Raw genomic sequence first — 13883 nt, forward strand, 5'->3', positions numbered from 1 at the left:
AGATGAATTCTTCATTAGCAGTAGATTGAAACATTTAGAGCTTGTGTTTAACTCCAGTGTTACCTCATGGGACTTATGAGTCATTGGTCCTTAAGGATCTTCGTGGTCCTCCATTTAAGACCATTGGGTCTGATTGAATTAAGTTTGTCTCATATGCCTGTCTGTTGGCTTATGCCAAGTAAGTGGGCTATATGCAGGCTGTGTATTTGCATCATTCTTGTTGCCATTTCTTTTAACCTTTTCTCAGTCATTACGTCACTATGTAAGAGTGTGCTATCTTGTCTGTATTGTGCCTTGATCCTTTCCTCTAGGATACAATTTTAAATTTGGGATGTTGCACTCATCATGTAACCACTATAACTTTCCCCTAACATTTTTATTGTTTATGACACCTCCATTTGTAAATGACTCAGTGCTAAGTGTTTGATATAACTCACCAGAGAATGCTGATCATAGGATAAAGGGTCCATGGAGGTGGAGCTTCCACGGCGAGACTCTGCATGACCACTTCCGGGCTCAGAAAACCCCAGTCCAACCTCACCATACTGAGGAACCCCCTGACTGAACATGAGCTCCCCCCCAAGGACCGACTCAGGTCCCAGAGACCCTTTGGGAGTGGGCATGGGTGTGGCTGCCGTGTGCATGATTATCGGAGGAGCCATCGAGCCGCGAGGATCAACATGACCGTTGGCTGTCATCATCAGAGAGTACATTTTTAGCTCTGTGGGTGAATAAAGTCATTATAATCACCATCATTTATTCACACAGTTAGTAATCAGTCAGTCATGAAACAGGGAACAAATAGCCCAATCTGAGCCTTTTCCTTCATTCTCCGTCATTCAAACCTACCAGTGTCTCTGAGCTGTTCTACCTTCTCGTCCTCCTCAAAATTGTCAGATTTCTTGTCATCATCTGACTCCGACCGATTAGCATCACCCTACAACACACGCACACACACACACGCACACACACACACACACACACACACACACACACACACACACACACACACACACACACACACACACACACACACACACACACAACCATCCATGCAAATAAGCACATAGCAGAATGCTTACTGTGCCCCTAGGGCGCAACATGTTAACAGTGTTGGATGAGGAAGAATAAATGATCTGAAATGATCAGCGGGTGTCTTAGGGTTAGGCCAGGGTTAATCAACAGTATGGTCTTTGAGAGTCCAGACCTGCGGCCCTCGGGCGGCTCCATCGGGAGTTAATTAACAGCAAGAGAAGGCCCTCATGCTGGTTAAGAATCAGACATTCATCTTTACTTCGTTCCCCTGACATTAACACTATCATTGTTAAAAGTCCTCTGTTTATTCTTAGCATTCAGAACTTTGCATTTGTTTTATTAAATTAACCCTTGTGTTGTCTTCCCCGTCAACCATGAACGTGTTTTGGTTGAACGTGACAAAATTGAAAATGAACTTTTTTTGGCGCTTTTTTAATCGTGGTCAATTAATTAATTTAAACGACTTTTTACCATTATATGAATTATGATGACTAAAAGTTAAGACCGAAGAATTTTGAGTAGATCATTTTAAATAATTGTATTAATAATTTTACACAATTTATTTCACAGACTTGTTTAAACCATTTAAACTTTTTTTTCAAATGCCATTAAATTGAATAAAACAACCAAAATTCAATGGAAGTAATGATTTATTTGACCTGCGGAGATCGTTGTATGGAACCCAAACAACATACATCCAAGTTATTTTGGGGGCAATTTGGTTGTAAGAAACCCAAATTGATATCAAAACTTTAAAAACAGGTCAAATTTGACCCAAGGACAAACACAAGGGTTAAGACACAGAATTAAATATTGTACTATTCTCACCTCAGCCTGGAAGCCCTCAACCAAGATAGCCACAAGTAAATTGAAGAGCACGTAGTTGCCGAATGTCATCAGAGCAACAAAGTAGAGAGCCGCCCATGGTGAGGTGGAGGCCATGCCGTTATATAACACCACATTCCAGTCCTCCTGGGTTAGAATCTGTAGAATAAATGAAGTCAGGTTTAGAGATTTTCAAATACAAATAGTAGAAAAATAGTAACCACAAACCAAAGATAAGGGAAAGAAAGAGATACAATGGGACATTATGTATATAAACCCAATACAGCCCTATTGGGTTTTACAGTATATGCTTTATAAAATTCAGTACTGAGCTACTTTTATTACCATCATGCCACAATGCTTCAACGTCATTCATATGGGATTACCACAGAGTGTATGCAGGCGTTGGTATGTGCGTGTTTGCTTGCGCCCGTGTTTAAATCAATGTGACTGATGAAAGCATTGAAAACTAGGGCGCTGTTCATGATGCAGCATGAAAGCTCGCTTCATCTCTGCCCACTCCTTAAACACTGTGGCAGGAAGGCAATTCACTGCACCGTTTGTGCAGATGTCTGTGTGTGTTGTGTGTGTGTATGTGTGTACTGGAGCTACTTTCCAAGAAAACTATAGTAAGTATATAGGGAACGCCTTCACATGACAGCCAGTTGGATAAAATGCTTTTTCAGCATTGTACTCTCACTCTCACTCACACACACACACACACACACACACACACACACACACACACACACACACACACACACACACACACACACAGACCAAAGTAAGACAGTCCACTGTATTTTGTGTTCCACCTTTTCGCTGACGCATCCAGTATAGAAAAGAGGACAACATCTATCTGGAAAAATTGAACAATATTGCCACACTGGGAGGGCAAAAAATAGAAAAGATAGTGAAAGAGGGTGAACATAAGATGAATTTTTTTCGTTTCACAGCATTTGACTAATTAGCAGAGCTTGGCACTTGAAATTGGCAGGCACGCACGCACGCACACACAAACACACACACACAGAAATCCTCTGGCACACTGCCCAGCTTATCTCTTACAACTACACCTTATGAAAGATGCGGTGCTACAGCTGACATTTTTAACTACTGTCATACATTTACACTTACGTACATCAGTGGGTTCACTCTGAGCCAGAAAGAAGCACTTTGGAGCTTTCTTTTACAGGCGATGCCTACATGACTGGCTGCCAAATTTAGCTGTAATGGCCCATTTTATGTGCCACAGTGATAATTATGAATGCACAAAGCAGTTGAACTGCAGACCAGAAGTGAATCAAGCAATTTTTAATAATACTACATGCAAATAGCTGAGTAAATATTACACTGAGTTTAGTTTTGGACAATCAAATATGACTTTAGAAAATATTTGCGAGCAAGAGTTAATCTGTGGATTTGAGCCAGCAAACACTAAAGAACAGAAGTAAAGTTTAAATTGAAAACTAACCTGGAACACAGTGACAATAGCCCAGAGCAGAGAGTCAAAGTTCTTTCGGTCGGGGATGGTGTCTCCGTTCTCAGTCTCAAGACTGAATTTACAGCCAAATAGGTGCATACCCAGTATACTGTAGAAGATAAGAACATGCTGTGATCATTTTGTGTGTGTAACACATTCAAAAGATGGATATGCGTGTGTGTTGCATGTGTGCATACCTAAAAGTGAAAATGAAAAGCATCAGCAGCATGCAGAATGTGGCGACGTTGTCCATGGTCTTCATTAGCACTACCAGTTGTCTCCTCAGGGCGGGAAGGAAGCGAACCAACTTCAGAACCCGCAGCAGACGAAATGTTCGCAGGACTGACAACCCACCATCTGCTTGACCAATTATCTCCCACACACTGAGAACCACAAACCAAATTTGTATTAAAGCCCAATTGGAAAGCTTTTAAGTTGGAGGTCCTGTTAGGGTCATTGCTGTCTAAATGAACCATGTATGTAAGCATAAATCTAGGAAAATCACAATGTTCCAATATGTTAATTATGAAGGTAATTCCCCTCCATTACCAAAAGCAACCAAACCCAATGGACTACATAGAACATAAACATAATAATAACAAGGTTACTGTGTTCCGTTGAAGTAGCAGAAAGAAAAGATGTAATCACATTTCCGATACATTTAGTAAAACTGGGTATTATTAGCAGAATCTTTAAAAAATACACTTAAAAATGAAGAACAACATATTACTGTAGCTGAGGGTTATAAGTTGTGCCTATACTTATGAAGGTGATAAAATAATAATTCACAGGCTCCATAGTCTGAACCACAGAAACAAACTCTTTATTGACTCCCACAATATCAACAGCAGCATGTTACAGCTTCAGCCCTTCCGTTCTTACCTTTCACAATAAAAGCCCTTCGCTAAAAGACAAATCAACAGAGTAGCTTCACTACCGCGCACATGCGCACACATAACAACACATCAAGACACAGCAAGTCTCACACAACACCACTCTGGTCTTGAGTCGCTGTTGGTCTGAATTTGCTTAATGCTAAATAATTTTTTCTTTAAATGTATACTGATAGGAGGACACATTTTTGATCCTAAGAATCTTGGTTTCCCCATTTACGTTTCTAAGGTAACGTTGTTCTGTTGTCTTACAGAATACACAGGTGCAGATTTAGTTTAAATATCTTATTGATCTTTCTTTTGTCTTGTCTATATTTGCATACTTAATATGGAGGTAATCCAAAAGTAACGGAAGTAAGTAAGTAAACAAGTTACTTTCATATTGTGATACTTGGATTCGGTTACTGACGGTTATTTTTCTCCAGTCAATTAGTAATCGTATCAGAATACATTAAAGTAACCCTTCCAAAACTGCTAACAACATATATCTAAAGGTCCCCTGATCCAATATGAGCTCTATCAAACTTACTGTTAGACACGCAGCAAACCTCGACTCCCGACAGGACCAAGAATCCGCTGTAGCAGTAAACAAAGCTGCTACTGTGTGATCCATCATGAGTGTGTCAATCTCAGCTATTGTAAAGATGGATGCTGCGGCAGTAAACCTGACACTCGAAACCCAGTGACTGACACGCTGGAGAATGGGGGGTGGCTCTGTTGTCAGTTGTCTGGTTTGTGAAATCTACACTTATTGGTTTTATTGTCTTTGCATTTGTTTTTGCTTTGAATTTTGATGATGGCATATATTATGATAATCATTATGATTATGATTAAGATAAATGATTACCTGATGATCACAATGATGCTGTCGAATATGTTGTATGGGTTCCTGATGTATCCTAACAAGCCAAAAGCCAGTAGCATGAAGCCCATCTCCAGGACGAACATGCTGGTGAAAACGATGTTACTGATCTCTAACACATCAGTCAATTCCTCCGGCTGCAGGGAGAGAAAAGGGAGAAAAAGAAGAGAGAAGAAAAGTGGGATGGGGACAGGAGACATGGGGAAAGAAAGAAAGCAAAAAATAAAAAGAAAGAAACAGAAAGCAAGTAAGAAAGAGTTAGGTAATAGCTTCACTCTACTATCCCTGGGCTGTCTTAGCGCCCTGAGCTGAGACATTATGATTCAAGTTCAGAGCTGCAGTCAAACCCAATCAATCCAATGGGACCAACAGCACCAATCGATCTCTGCCATACTCCACTTACCTCACAGTACAGTCAGTGATCCAGCAAGATATAACTGAGGCACTTTCATAAACCATGTAGTCACGACTCTTGTGGAAAACAGCAATGTTGTGCTTTGGTAAAGGCATCATGGGGCCACATGCTCAACTTTTCTTTATGGAAACGTTTTACTCAAGCTGCATCAGTGTCCTAAATAAGCCTGTTTGGAATAAAAGTTGTGACTTGGGCGGTATTTCTTTTACATTTATCATACATTACATCATCCTTCCTTCCTATAGGCTATGTATTATTTCTATTTCATATCTCATTGTGGCACCCCTAAATTCCTAAGCTGTTTTTCTCACCTGGTCAAATAAATCAAAGCCTTAAATGATGTAAAGCAAATTCAGTTTGGTTGAACAGAAATCCACAACTAAAGTTACAATAAGTAACCATTGTGATGATCTTATGTGCTAAACACTTTAACATTCCTGAATTTGTTTCAGGATTTAATGTTGACAAGCTATGTGCCACCCTGAGATTAACAAACAATTACCTATCATGATCCTCAGACAATTGAATCATTCTAAACCATAGATTAGTATGCTCTATAGTTGCCTCACAATTTCTAGAGCCCTTAGCTTGTGATCCATTCATTTTGTTTTCATGTCATACATTGCATTAAAACTACTTGTGATTCTTTCTATGTGGGGATCAACAAGCTCATTTTAAGTCCCGGCCCAGGGTGTATAAAATCAGGCAGACCATATTCTGGACTAATTAAAGAAATTACAAAATGAATATATAAAATCCTAGAAGTCATGCTAAAACAGCAGATAGCGGTTAGCCTTCACCCTGGGTTATTCTGCACTATCAGTGCCCTGCAGAAACATCCAGTGTTGGATTTTTGTTTATTGTTATTATAACACAAGTTATGCATATGAATATGTTTGATAAAGCTGGAATCAAGGAGCTGACGATTTCCCTTTCACAAACATACAAGTCAATTATATGAACATTGTAATCCTTCACTTACTATTTTCTAAAATAAAATTAAGATGAGAATAAGATTATCCTTATTTATTATTTAAAGTAAGAATATGTATTGAGTACTGTTAGGGGAAAACGGCGGTTGGAAATGAGAAGGCTGTTATTGGCTGGGGGTTACACACCCACGGGGGTCCCCAAAGGCTACTCACAGATCCCCACAAGCGTCCTGCACTCACCAAGATAAAATAGAAGAGCAAAAATGTAAGCAGAGGTCGGGGTCTCTGCAGATACAGACTGCACCACACACTTCTAGTTGGGCATTAGTGTTGAATGAGAGGGATTAGTTTTGTATTAATCCATAAATTGCTTTTTGTTTTTGAGGAAAGCACTGCACAGTACTTGTATGATAATATGTATGATGATTCATTCAGGTAGCATAATCAAAAAATTGTTGTACATTCTAATTAAAAAACACAATTTTTACAATCAATGCAAACCACTGTTTCTGCTGAAGTACAAATGAAAATCATGACCACCAACAGAGGGCGCCATACTACACAGCACATCTCCCCTGACCTCAAACTTAAACACTCAGACACACAAACACACACAAACGTCCTGTGAAGAAGTAAACTACAAACATGTTACCCTACTACATCCGTTTATTACCTCTGCCAAAGAGGTTGTTTTTGTCTGGGTTTGTTTATCTGTCTGTCTGTCTGTCACCAGAATTACAGAAAAACAACTGGTCCAATTTTTGATTAAAACTTAGTGCAAGGATGTAGCCTGGACCAGGGAAGGTTGGGTGCAGCAGAAGGTTGTGCAATTTAAAGCAGACAGCGTTTATGTTTATATTGTTACTATTTTGGGCTGATGAGCTGTTTAGTTAATTGGGAGAGTTGTAAGACTTGAAAACCAAAGCAGAAAAGCCTGTCCAATAAATAAATAATTAATTAAATGAATAAAAGGACACCAAGTAATGTCAAGAGATTCCGGCATGGAGAGGAAAACAAAGCCATATTTATTTTTTCAACAGAGCTACGCAGACGATAGAGAGACTAACTGTTTGCTGTCCTGGCTGTTTGACTTTCACTGACCAGCCAGCACATAAAAACTTTACTAGCAAATCAAACAAAGCTTTCAAAGAGTATTGTCAATCATTCAAAATACTAGACACATATACAGTCCATTATTATTGAACAGTGGAAAAGTGGCCTTTTTACTAACTTTGTGGCCGTCACACCAGAGAAATGAAAGAGCATCCTGCTGCCTTGCCGGTCAAAACAACACAAATTAAAATACAGCAATAGCTGAAGGCTTGCACCGACTCAGTTCAATATACATCAATGTCTTTTCTGGTTTTGTGCTTTGCTTTTATTTGCTCAGCACATTGAATTCTGGTTCCTGTTCTCGCTGATGGAAACATTATGGACAGCCATGTGAAAGGAAGAGAAAGTTTAGGAGCTGTTTAAGGGTTAGAGAAGCAGGTTCTCTTCAAGTCCTGTGGCTAGAGAGAAAAATGTGGGTGGGGAAAATGAAAAGAAACACTCTTCTCCCTCCATTAATCTAATCAAAGTGCCCTTGGAGTTGTCAGCTTTACACCATAATGCACTTTGGTTTATAGTAGCCGTTCTAGGTTGTCATGATCTTTTGTAACTGAGTGGTTTCGATAAATAATTAGACGCGCTTAACCATATTAGAGTATGTTGCATGTTATCTACTATCATCCAAAATGAGCACTCTGAACTATTTGCTTTAGACATTGCTCTTCACTAACATCATTATGTTTGACAGACCAGTGATCAATGAATGAAATAGTGTCAGTGCCGGCAGAAGACATTTAGGATGTACTCTGGATATGACCTTGCACTAAAAACCGGGAGAAACAAAAGCACAACAGAGATATGCACCCAAATTTGTCTGATTTGAGATGCCAGACAACCATTCCCACACACACGCACACTAATAGTTTATAAAGTGTGGCTAGGTGTCACATAAGAGGGATGAGAAGTACTGAGGGGAGGAGGAACTCTTACATAACATTTTGGTGTGTGTGTGTGTGTGTGTGTGTGTGTGTGTGTGTGTGTTACTGGCCCAATAAGGCCATGACTCTCCCAGTCACTTCTTATGTTTATACCACAAAGATAGAAACACACACACAGACACACGCACACGCATACACAGACACAGACACAGACACACACACACACACACGGGAGAGGGAATTAGAGGAGAGGGAGAAAAGAAGAGACAGAGAGGGGAAAGGATGAAATAGACTGTGTGCATGCACCACAATCTTCTCTTTTGGTTTTTATCTATTTACTGTACTTCTGGGAAACGTAAAGGCTGCATGTTTATGTGTGCATATATAATAGACAGTGTTAAAATTATGTAGATGAATGTGTCTGTGCAACACAGTGTCGGAGTCTGTGGCAGTGGATCAAGGGAAGGAGGAGCTGTATTACTAAGCCAATACTTGCCAGATGTTGGCCACACAGGATAAACTAGACACATAATACAGGAGTGTGTGTGAAAGAGTGTGTTTTTGCATGTGAGAAAGAGAGAGAGTGGGTACTGGTCCTCCACGCCTCCCCTCTCTTCCTTCATTCCCTCAGCCTTGTCCACCCCCAACTCCGCTCCCCTCTATACTGTCATTTCCTCTCGTTATACTCTCAGACAGCTACACGCTGTGTGTGACAGCCAACAGTTCTCACCAAACCACTTGATTCTCTATAAAGGTCAGTAGTGTTGAACTAATGAGTACGTTGACATGTACACCAATATTCCAGTTTTATTCCGATTATATACCTGACAAGATGAAAAAACATAGTTTTTTTTTAAAACACTAAAAAAGACTGGGACATCAGGGTTATAGGATACGCGCACACATCGCTATGCCGACTATTCAAGAAGCTGGTTTAAGGAATGAAAGAGGGACGCTGTGTTCCAACAAGTCCGCCACTGCTGGTGAACTATGAATTTTTTTTATTTTGGACGGCTACATGTAAACAGGAATAGAAGTAGAGTATTCACTTTCATTAGCCATGTAAACAGCTTTGGCGGAATATCTCCTTTTTAGGATTAAGGGCAAAAAACTGTGTGTATGTAAAGATAGTCGATAATATGAACTGTCCACGGGTTTAATTTTCCCTATATCACACAAAGTCTTACCTGCTCGTGGTACTCTATCCCCATGCTGAGAGTATTGACGAGGATAGCGATCATGATCCCTCGGTTGAAGTATTTACTTTCCACAATCCTCTTCAGTTTTTCCCTGAAGCCTACCCAGGCCCGAACCAATCCATTTTTGTACTCCACGACCCCTCGCCGTCTGATCCGAACTCGCCCGCCTCTCAGATCTCCCCCCTAGAGCAAAGATAGGGGAGTCATTTAAAAATGAGTTGCTAATTATGAAAATGCTCACTGAAGGGTTTTATACATAGTAACTCTTTTACTTATTTTTTACTTACAATCATTGTAGTTTTATTTTTTCAAATGCAATTGTTAAAAACTAATATATTGCCTGATTTTTTACGCTTTCACACATTGTGAACTTTTAGTCGGCTATTATCACCGCCGTCATTAATGCCAAATAATCACTTCCACACCCTTCACCCTCACTGTTCATTAGAGCACCCCTGCACAGCCTGACCTGGGGGAAGTTGTGTAGACCGTCAGCCTCTCCCCTGCCTCCCTCCAGGTCTCCCAGTTCCAGCTCTAGGGTCTCCAGGCTGCGGGCACACATTGGGCAGCTTAGCAGCTCCAGGAGCAGAGGGCTGGGAACCACGCCTGCCAGCTGGTACAGCAGCCTCTGGCGACCTGTAAGGAACGGGTGGAGACAGTCAGAAACTGCAAAAGGGGTTTTCCTGGATGTCCTTGTGTGCTGCTGTGGTTGCTTTAGCTTTACAGAGAAAGATCTAAGCCTGAAGTCAACAACCTCCTCCGACAAGCTGCAGTAAGAAAGTAGCCTGAGAGGTGAAACACAGGAATCATTAAGTTCATTGGTGTGACCGCTGGGTAACTGAAGGTGACTCCGATGAGTGTATCAACATTGTTGACAGTCAGACCACAATATTAAGAGAAACTTAACAAAAAAAATAAACCTGAAACAATAGAAGTAGGAATTTCATAAGGATGTGGAAATGACACCCGTAGGTGTGTGTATTTAGTTTAGATTTAACTTAAAGAGCCCCTATTATGCTTTTTTAATTTTTCCATCTTTTAGTGTGTTACATAATTCATTGTTCAATTCCAGTGGATTGTTTGAATTAACTTGACCAATCACAACACAGTTGGCAAGCTGGCAAACTGACCAATCAGAGAAGACTTTAGGGATTGTCAGGAAGGCGGGCCAAGAGCTCAGACTGAGCATTTCAGAATGAGGCGCTTCAGCAATGGGCAGTATTAGAAACATAATACGTTTTTTGAACATCAAAGCATGTAAACCTATTCTAGGAGAACCAAAGAGTACAAATATGACACTGAAAAGAGTATAAAGAGTCTCTTTAACAAATTTCTCCCTTCTTTAAAAAGCCTAAAACACTAATGTTTTGTATCAAAGAGAGGCAGAAATAAATGCTTTTAAAAAAATAGAACAATAGGACAAGAGAGAGACAAAGACAGTAAGACATTATGGTTTTATGATAAAACTATAAGACTATGATATAAATGCCATTTTGCATGCAGTGCTGAAAGGATGTTGTATTTTAGTTCAGAGCCTAAACAAGCTGGTTTCCAGTGAGTCCTGCAAGCTCGCCCACAGTACTGAACGAGACTCCCCTCGCCCCTGTTCTCTGACTACATCCTGTTAAAACCAGTTTGAGGGAACTGCAACGCAGTAAACATCAGCTCTTCAAAGTTGGCATCAACAGAAGCAGGCTATGTTGTTTACAAAACTATCTAATACCTCAAGCTAAAAAAATGGCTCGTGAGAGTTGTCATCATGTCTCATTGTATTTTAAAATCTCTGTCTCCAACTCTAAAAAATTGTTTTCATTCTCACAAATTATTTCAGCAAATGCCTTCCATGGACTAAATACAGTATTTGTCTGGCTAAAAGCTTGTTTAAATTCACCCCCGACCTCACATTACCTTACATTACATTGGGTTAGATTAGATTACATTAAAACTATAATTACATTTGAGAGCCCCAGGCTTAGAAAATAATATTCCTGAGAACTATTCACCCCCAAAAAGCATTCAAACTCAAATTCCATTAACATGCAAGGTTAAGCAAAGACTGAGACATGTGACGATGCTGAAAGCAGTCTCTGGAAAATATTGACATATTAAAATTTTTGTTTTCAGTCAACTGCAAACCATTAAATCCCACATTAGAGGTGCTACTTTCACTCTCCGATGGAATCCTATTTACTGTGTGCAGATCAGAAGTGTAAACATTTAACACTTTGAACACTCTTGTGGCGTGTGTGTTTTTTTTAATCATGTGTCACACAGTAAAGGCCGTTTTATGGTTGTGTGTAGATCGATGGTGTACCCCCATACACCGCTCCGCGTCTACGCCGGACCTTACGCCGTAGCCTGACTCTAAAAAATGTAACTATACGTCGCAGCGACGCTCGTCGCTTGCCCGTGGCTTGCCCGTGGCTTGCCCGTGGCTTGCCCGTGGCTTGGCAGCGCTGCATTTCCCCCAACACACAACAGTGCACAAGTATAAACATCAGGCCTCTACGTAGGCTACGGCGAACGCTTTGCGTGGAACCTTCGCACAACCATAAAACGCCTTTCACTCTTTGCTAAAGCAAGGAACTAATTTGCGTGCTCTTAATTATGTTTGGAGTGTCGGCAGCCAGCAGTGTGTAAATGTGAGCTTGTTAGCAGTCTTACTTCATTAGGACAGAACACATAATCTATCATACTTCTGCTGCTTTTTCATTTTCCTGTTCAACCAACAGTTTGATGCTGTTTCTACTCTGTGCTTCCACCCCTTGCCTTTCCTTCTAACTGTGAAGATGTCACACTGTATGCCTCTTCTTCTTTGAACTTCCAAATTTTTCAAATAACATTGTTTAGGTTTCCCCACTCTCCACATACCATGCTGATTCCCTAAATCCTTCCCTTTATCCACCTCTCTGCACTGATCACTGTAGCACTTGAGACATGGATTTCCTGTCTCAAGTGCTGCTTGAGACACATGCACACACACCGTAGATGTAGCCAGAGGCCACCTCAGGTCAAACCTGAATACTTGCATCAACTACAAACTGAGAAGGGGAATTGAAGGAAAGGAATAATAAAAGAAATATGAAAATATTTTTCAATTATGAAAAATAAAATAAGAGGGTGTGTTTGATGGCATATTTGTCTGATTGGTGTGGCAGTGTGATGTGACTAAGGTTGTTACACTCAGTCAAAATGGTTGCTGCTACCTGAAGCTTACTCAGGCTCCACTCCTTTACCTACTTTAGTTGCAATTTTCTATCTAGGAAATGAATGATGCAAACCACTAAACTCAAAAACTCCAGAGTATGAAAAGGTCCCTCAATAAACCTACAGGTGATGGAACAGATTCTACATCCATGCTGTTCTGCAGTATACTGAGTGTGTACAATATTGCATTGTTGTGTGTGCTCTCTTACTGTGCTGCCCCATGAGCTGGTAGAGCTTGTTTAGAGTCTCTGTGTGTTCAGATGCTGGGTGGTTTGGTGGGTGCTGCTCTGGACTGTGCCCACGCTGCTGGGAGTGGGGGGGCGGCGTCTTACTGCTGTAGCTGCACACAAACGACGGCAGAATCGTTGGATAGTTCATCCCGCCATTCAGACGCCCGAGCAATGCCCCCATGCCCTGGGTAACAGTGGACGGGCCGCCGCTGCCGCCATTTCCATTTGTACTTTCTGTCTGGACAGGAATGGACTTCATTTCCAGCTCCTCCCCTCCTTCACTGTCAGTGTGTTTGGCAGGTGTTACGCTAATGGAGTGCTGGCCCCCGTTGCTGAGTCGACAGTGCTGGTGTTGATGGTGCTGCAGAAGGTTATGGATCGGTCTCAACCACAATGCGCTACCCGGGCCTAAGCCTCCGCAGCCTCTGCTGGAGCCGTGGCCGTGGCCGTTACCCCCGCCGTTACTGCCTCCGCCATTAGGATTCACCTTTTTACGCCTTTTACTGATCAAAGCAAAACAGGAGACATTGATATTAATAATTAACTGAGCATGGATGGAGAAAGTATTATTACCAGGTTTATAGAAAATCTGTGTGCGTGTGAGAGTTTGTGTGTGTGTGTGTCGCTCTCAACAATTTCGAGCACTAAGCATAAAGTATGGCTGTGAGCTACAAGATTGCCAAATACACAACTGTTAAAGGCTCATAACAAAAACAAACACATTTTAGTTTCCCCGAATGACTCATAAAATGTTGCAAATAGACACTGGAGGACCGGCAAGGTTGGATTCATATAACCTGTGGAAAGTGAATAT

At 40.9% G+C, this 13883-nt stretch overlaps 1 protein-coding gene across 4 annotated transcripts in view; it reads right to left on the reverse strand.

The window, feature by feature from the left end:
- Positions 1-13883, reverse strand: part of LOC117958546 (voltage-dependent T-type calcium channel subunit alpha-1H-like) — a 108556-nt gene that overhangs the window by 25631 nt on the left and 69042 nt on the right. For all 4 annotated transcript variants that reach the window (XM_034894998.1, XM_034895000.1, XM_034895002.1 and 1 more), the window contains exons 10-18: positions 13049-13572; positions 10102-10268; positions 9621-9815; positions 5084-5235; positions 3541-3726; positions 3335-3452; positions 1864-2019; positions 850-937; positions 438-721 (exon numbers count right to left, since the gene is read on the reverse strand). In XM_034894998.1, the coding sequence (XP_034750889.1) occupies positions 438-721; positions 850-937; positions 1864-2019; positions 3335-3452; positions 3541-3726; positions 5084-5235; positions 9621-9815; positions 10102-10268; positions 13049-13572 (1870 nt within the window). The remainder of the gene's footprint in view (positions 1-437; positions 722-849; positions 938-1863; positions 2020-3334; positions 3453-3540; positions 3727-5083; positions 5236-9620; positions 9816-10101; positions 10269-13048; positions 13573-13883) is intronic.

This window comes from Etheostoma cragini, chromosome 15 (assembly GCF_013103735.1).
Source record: "Etheostoma cragini isolate CJK2018 chromosome 15, CSU_Ecrag_1.0, whole genome shotgun sequence".
Lineage (NCBI taxonomy): Eukaryota > Metazoa > Chordata > Actinopteri > Perciformes > Percidae > Etheostoma > Etheostoma cragini.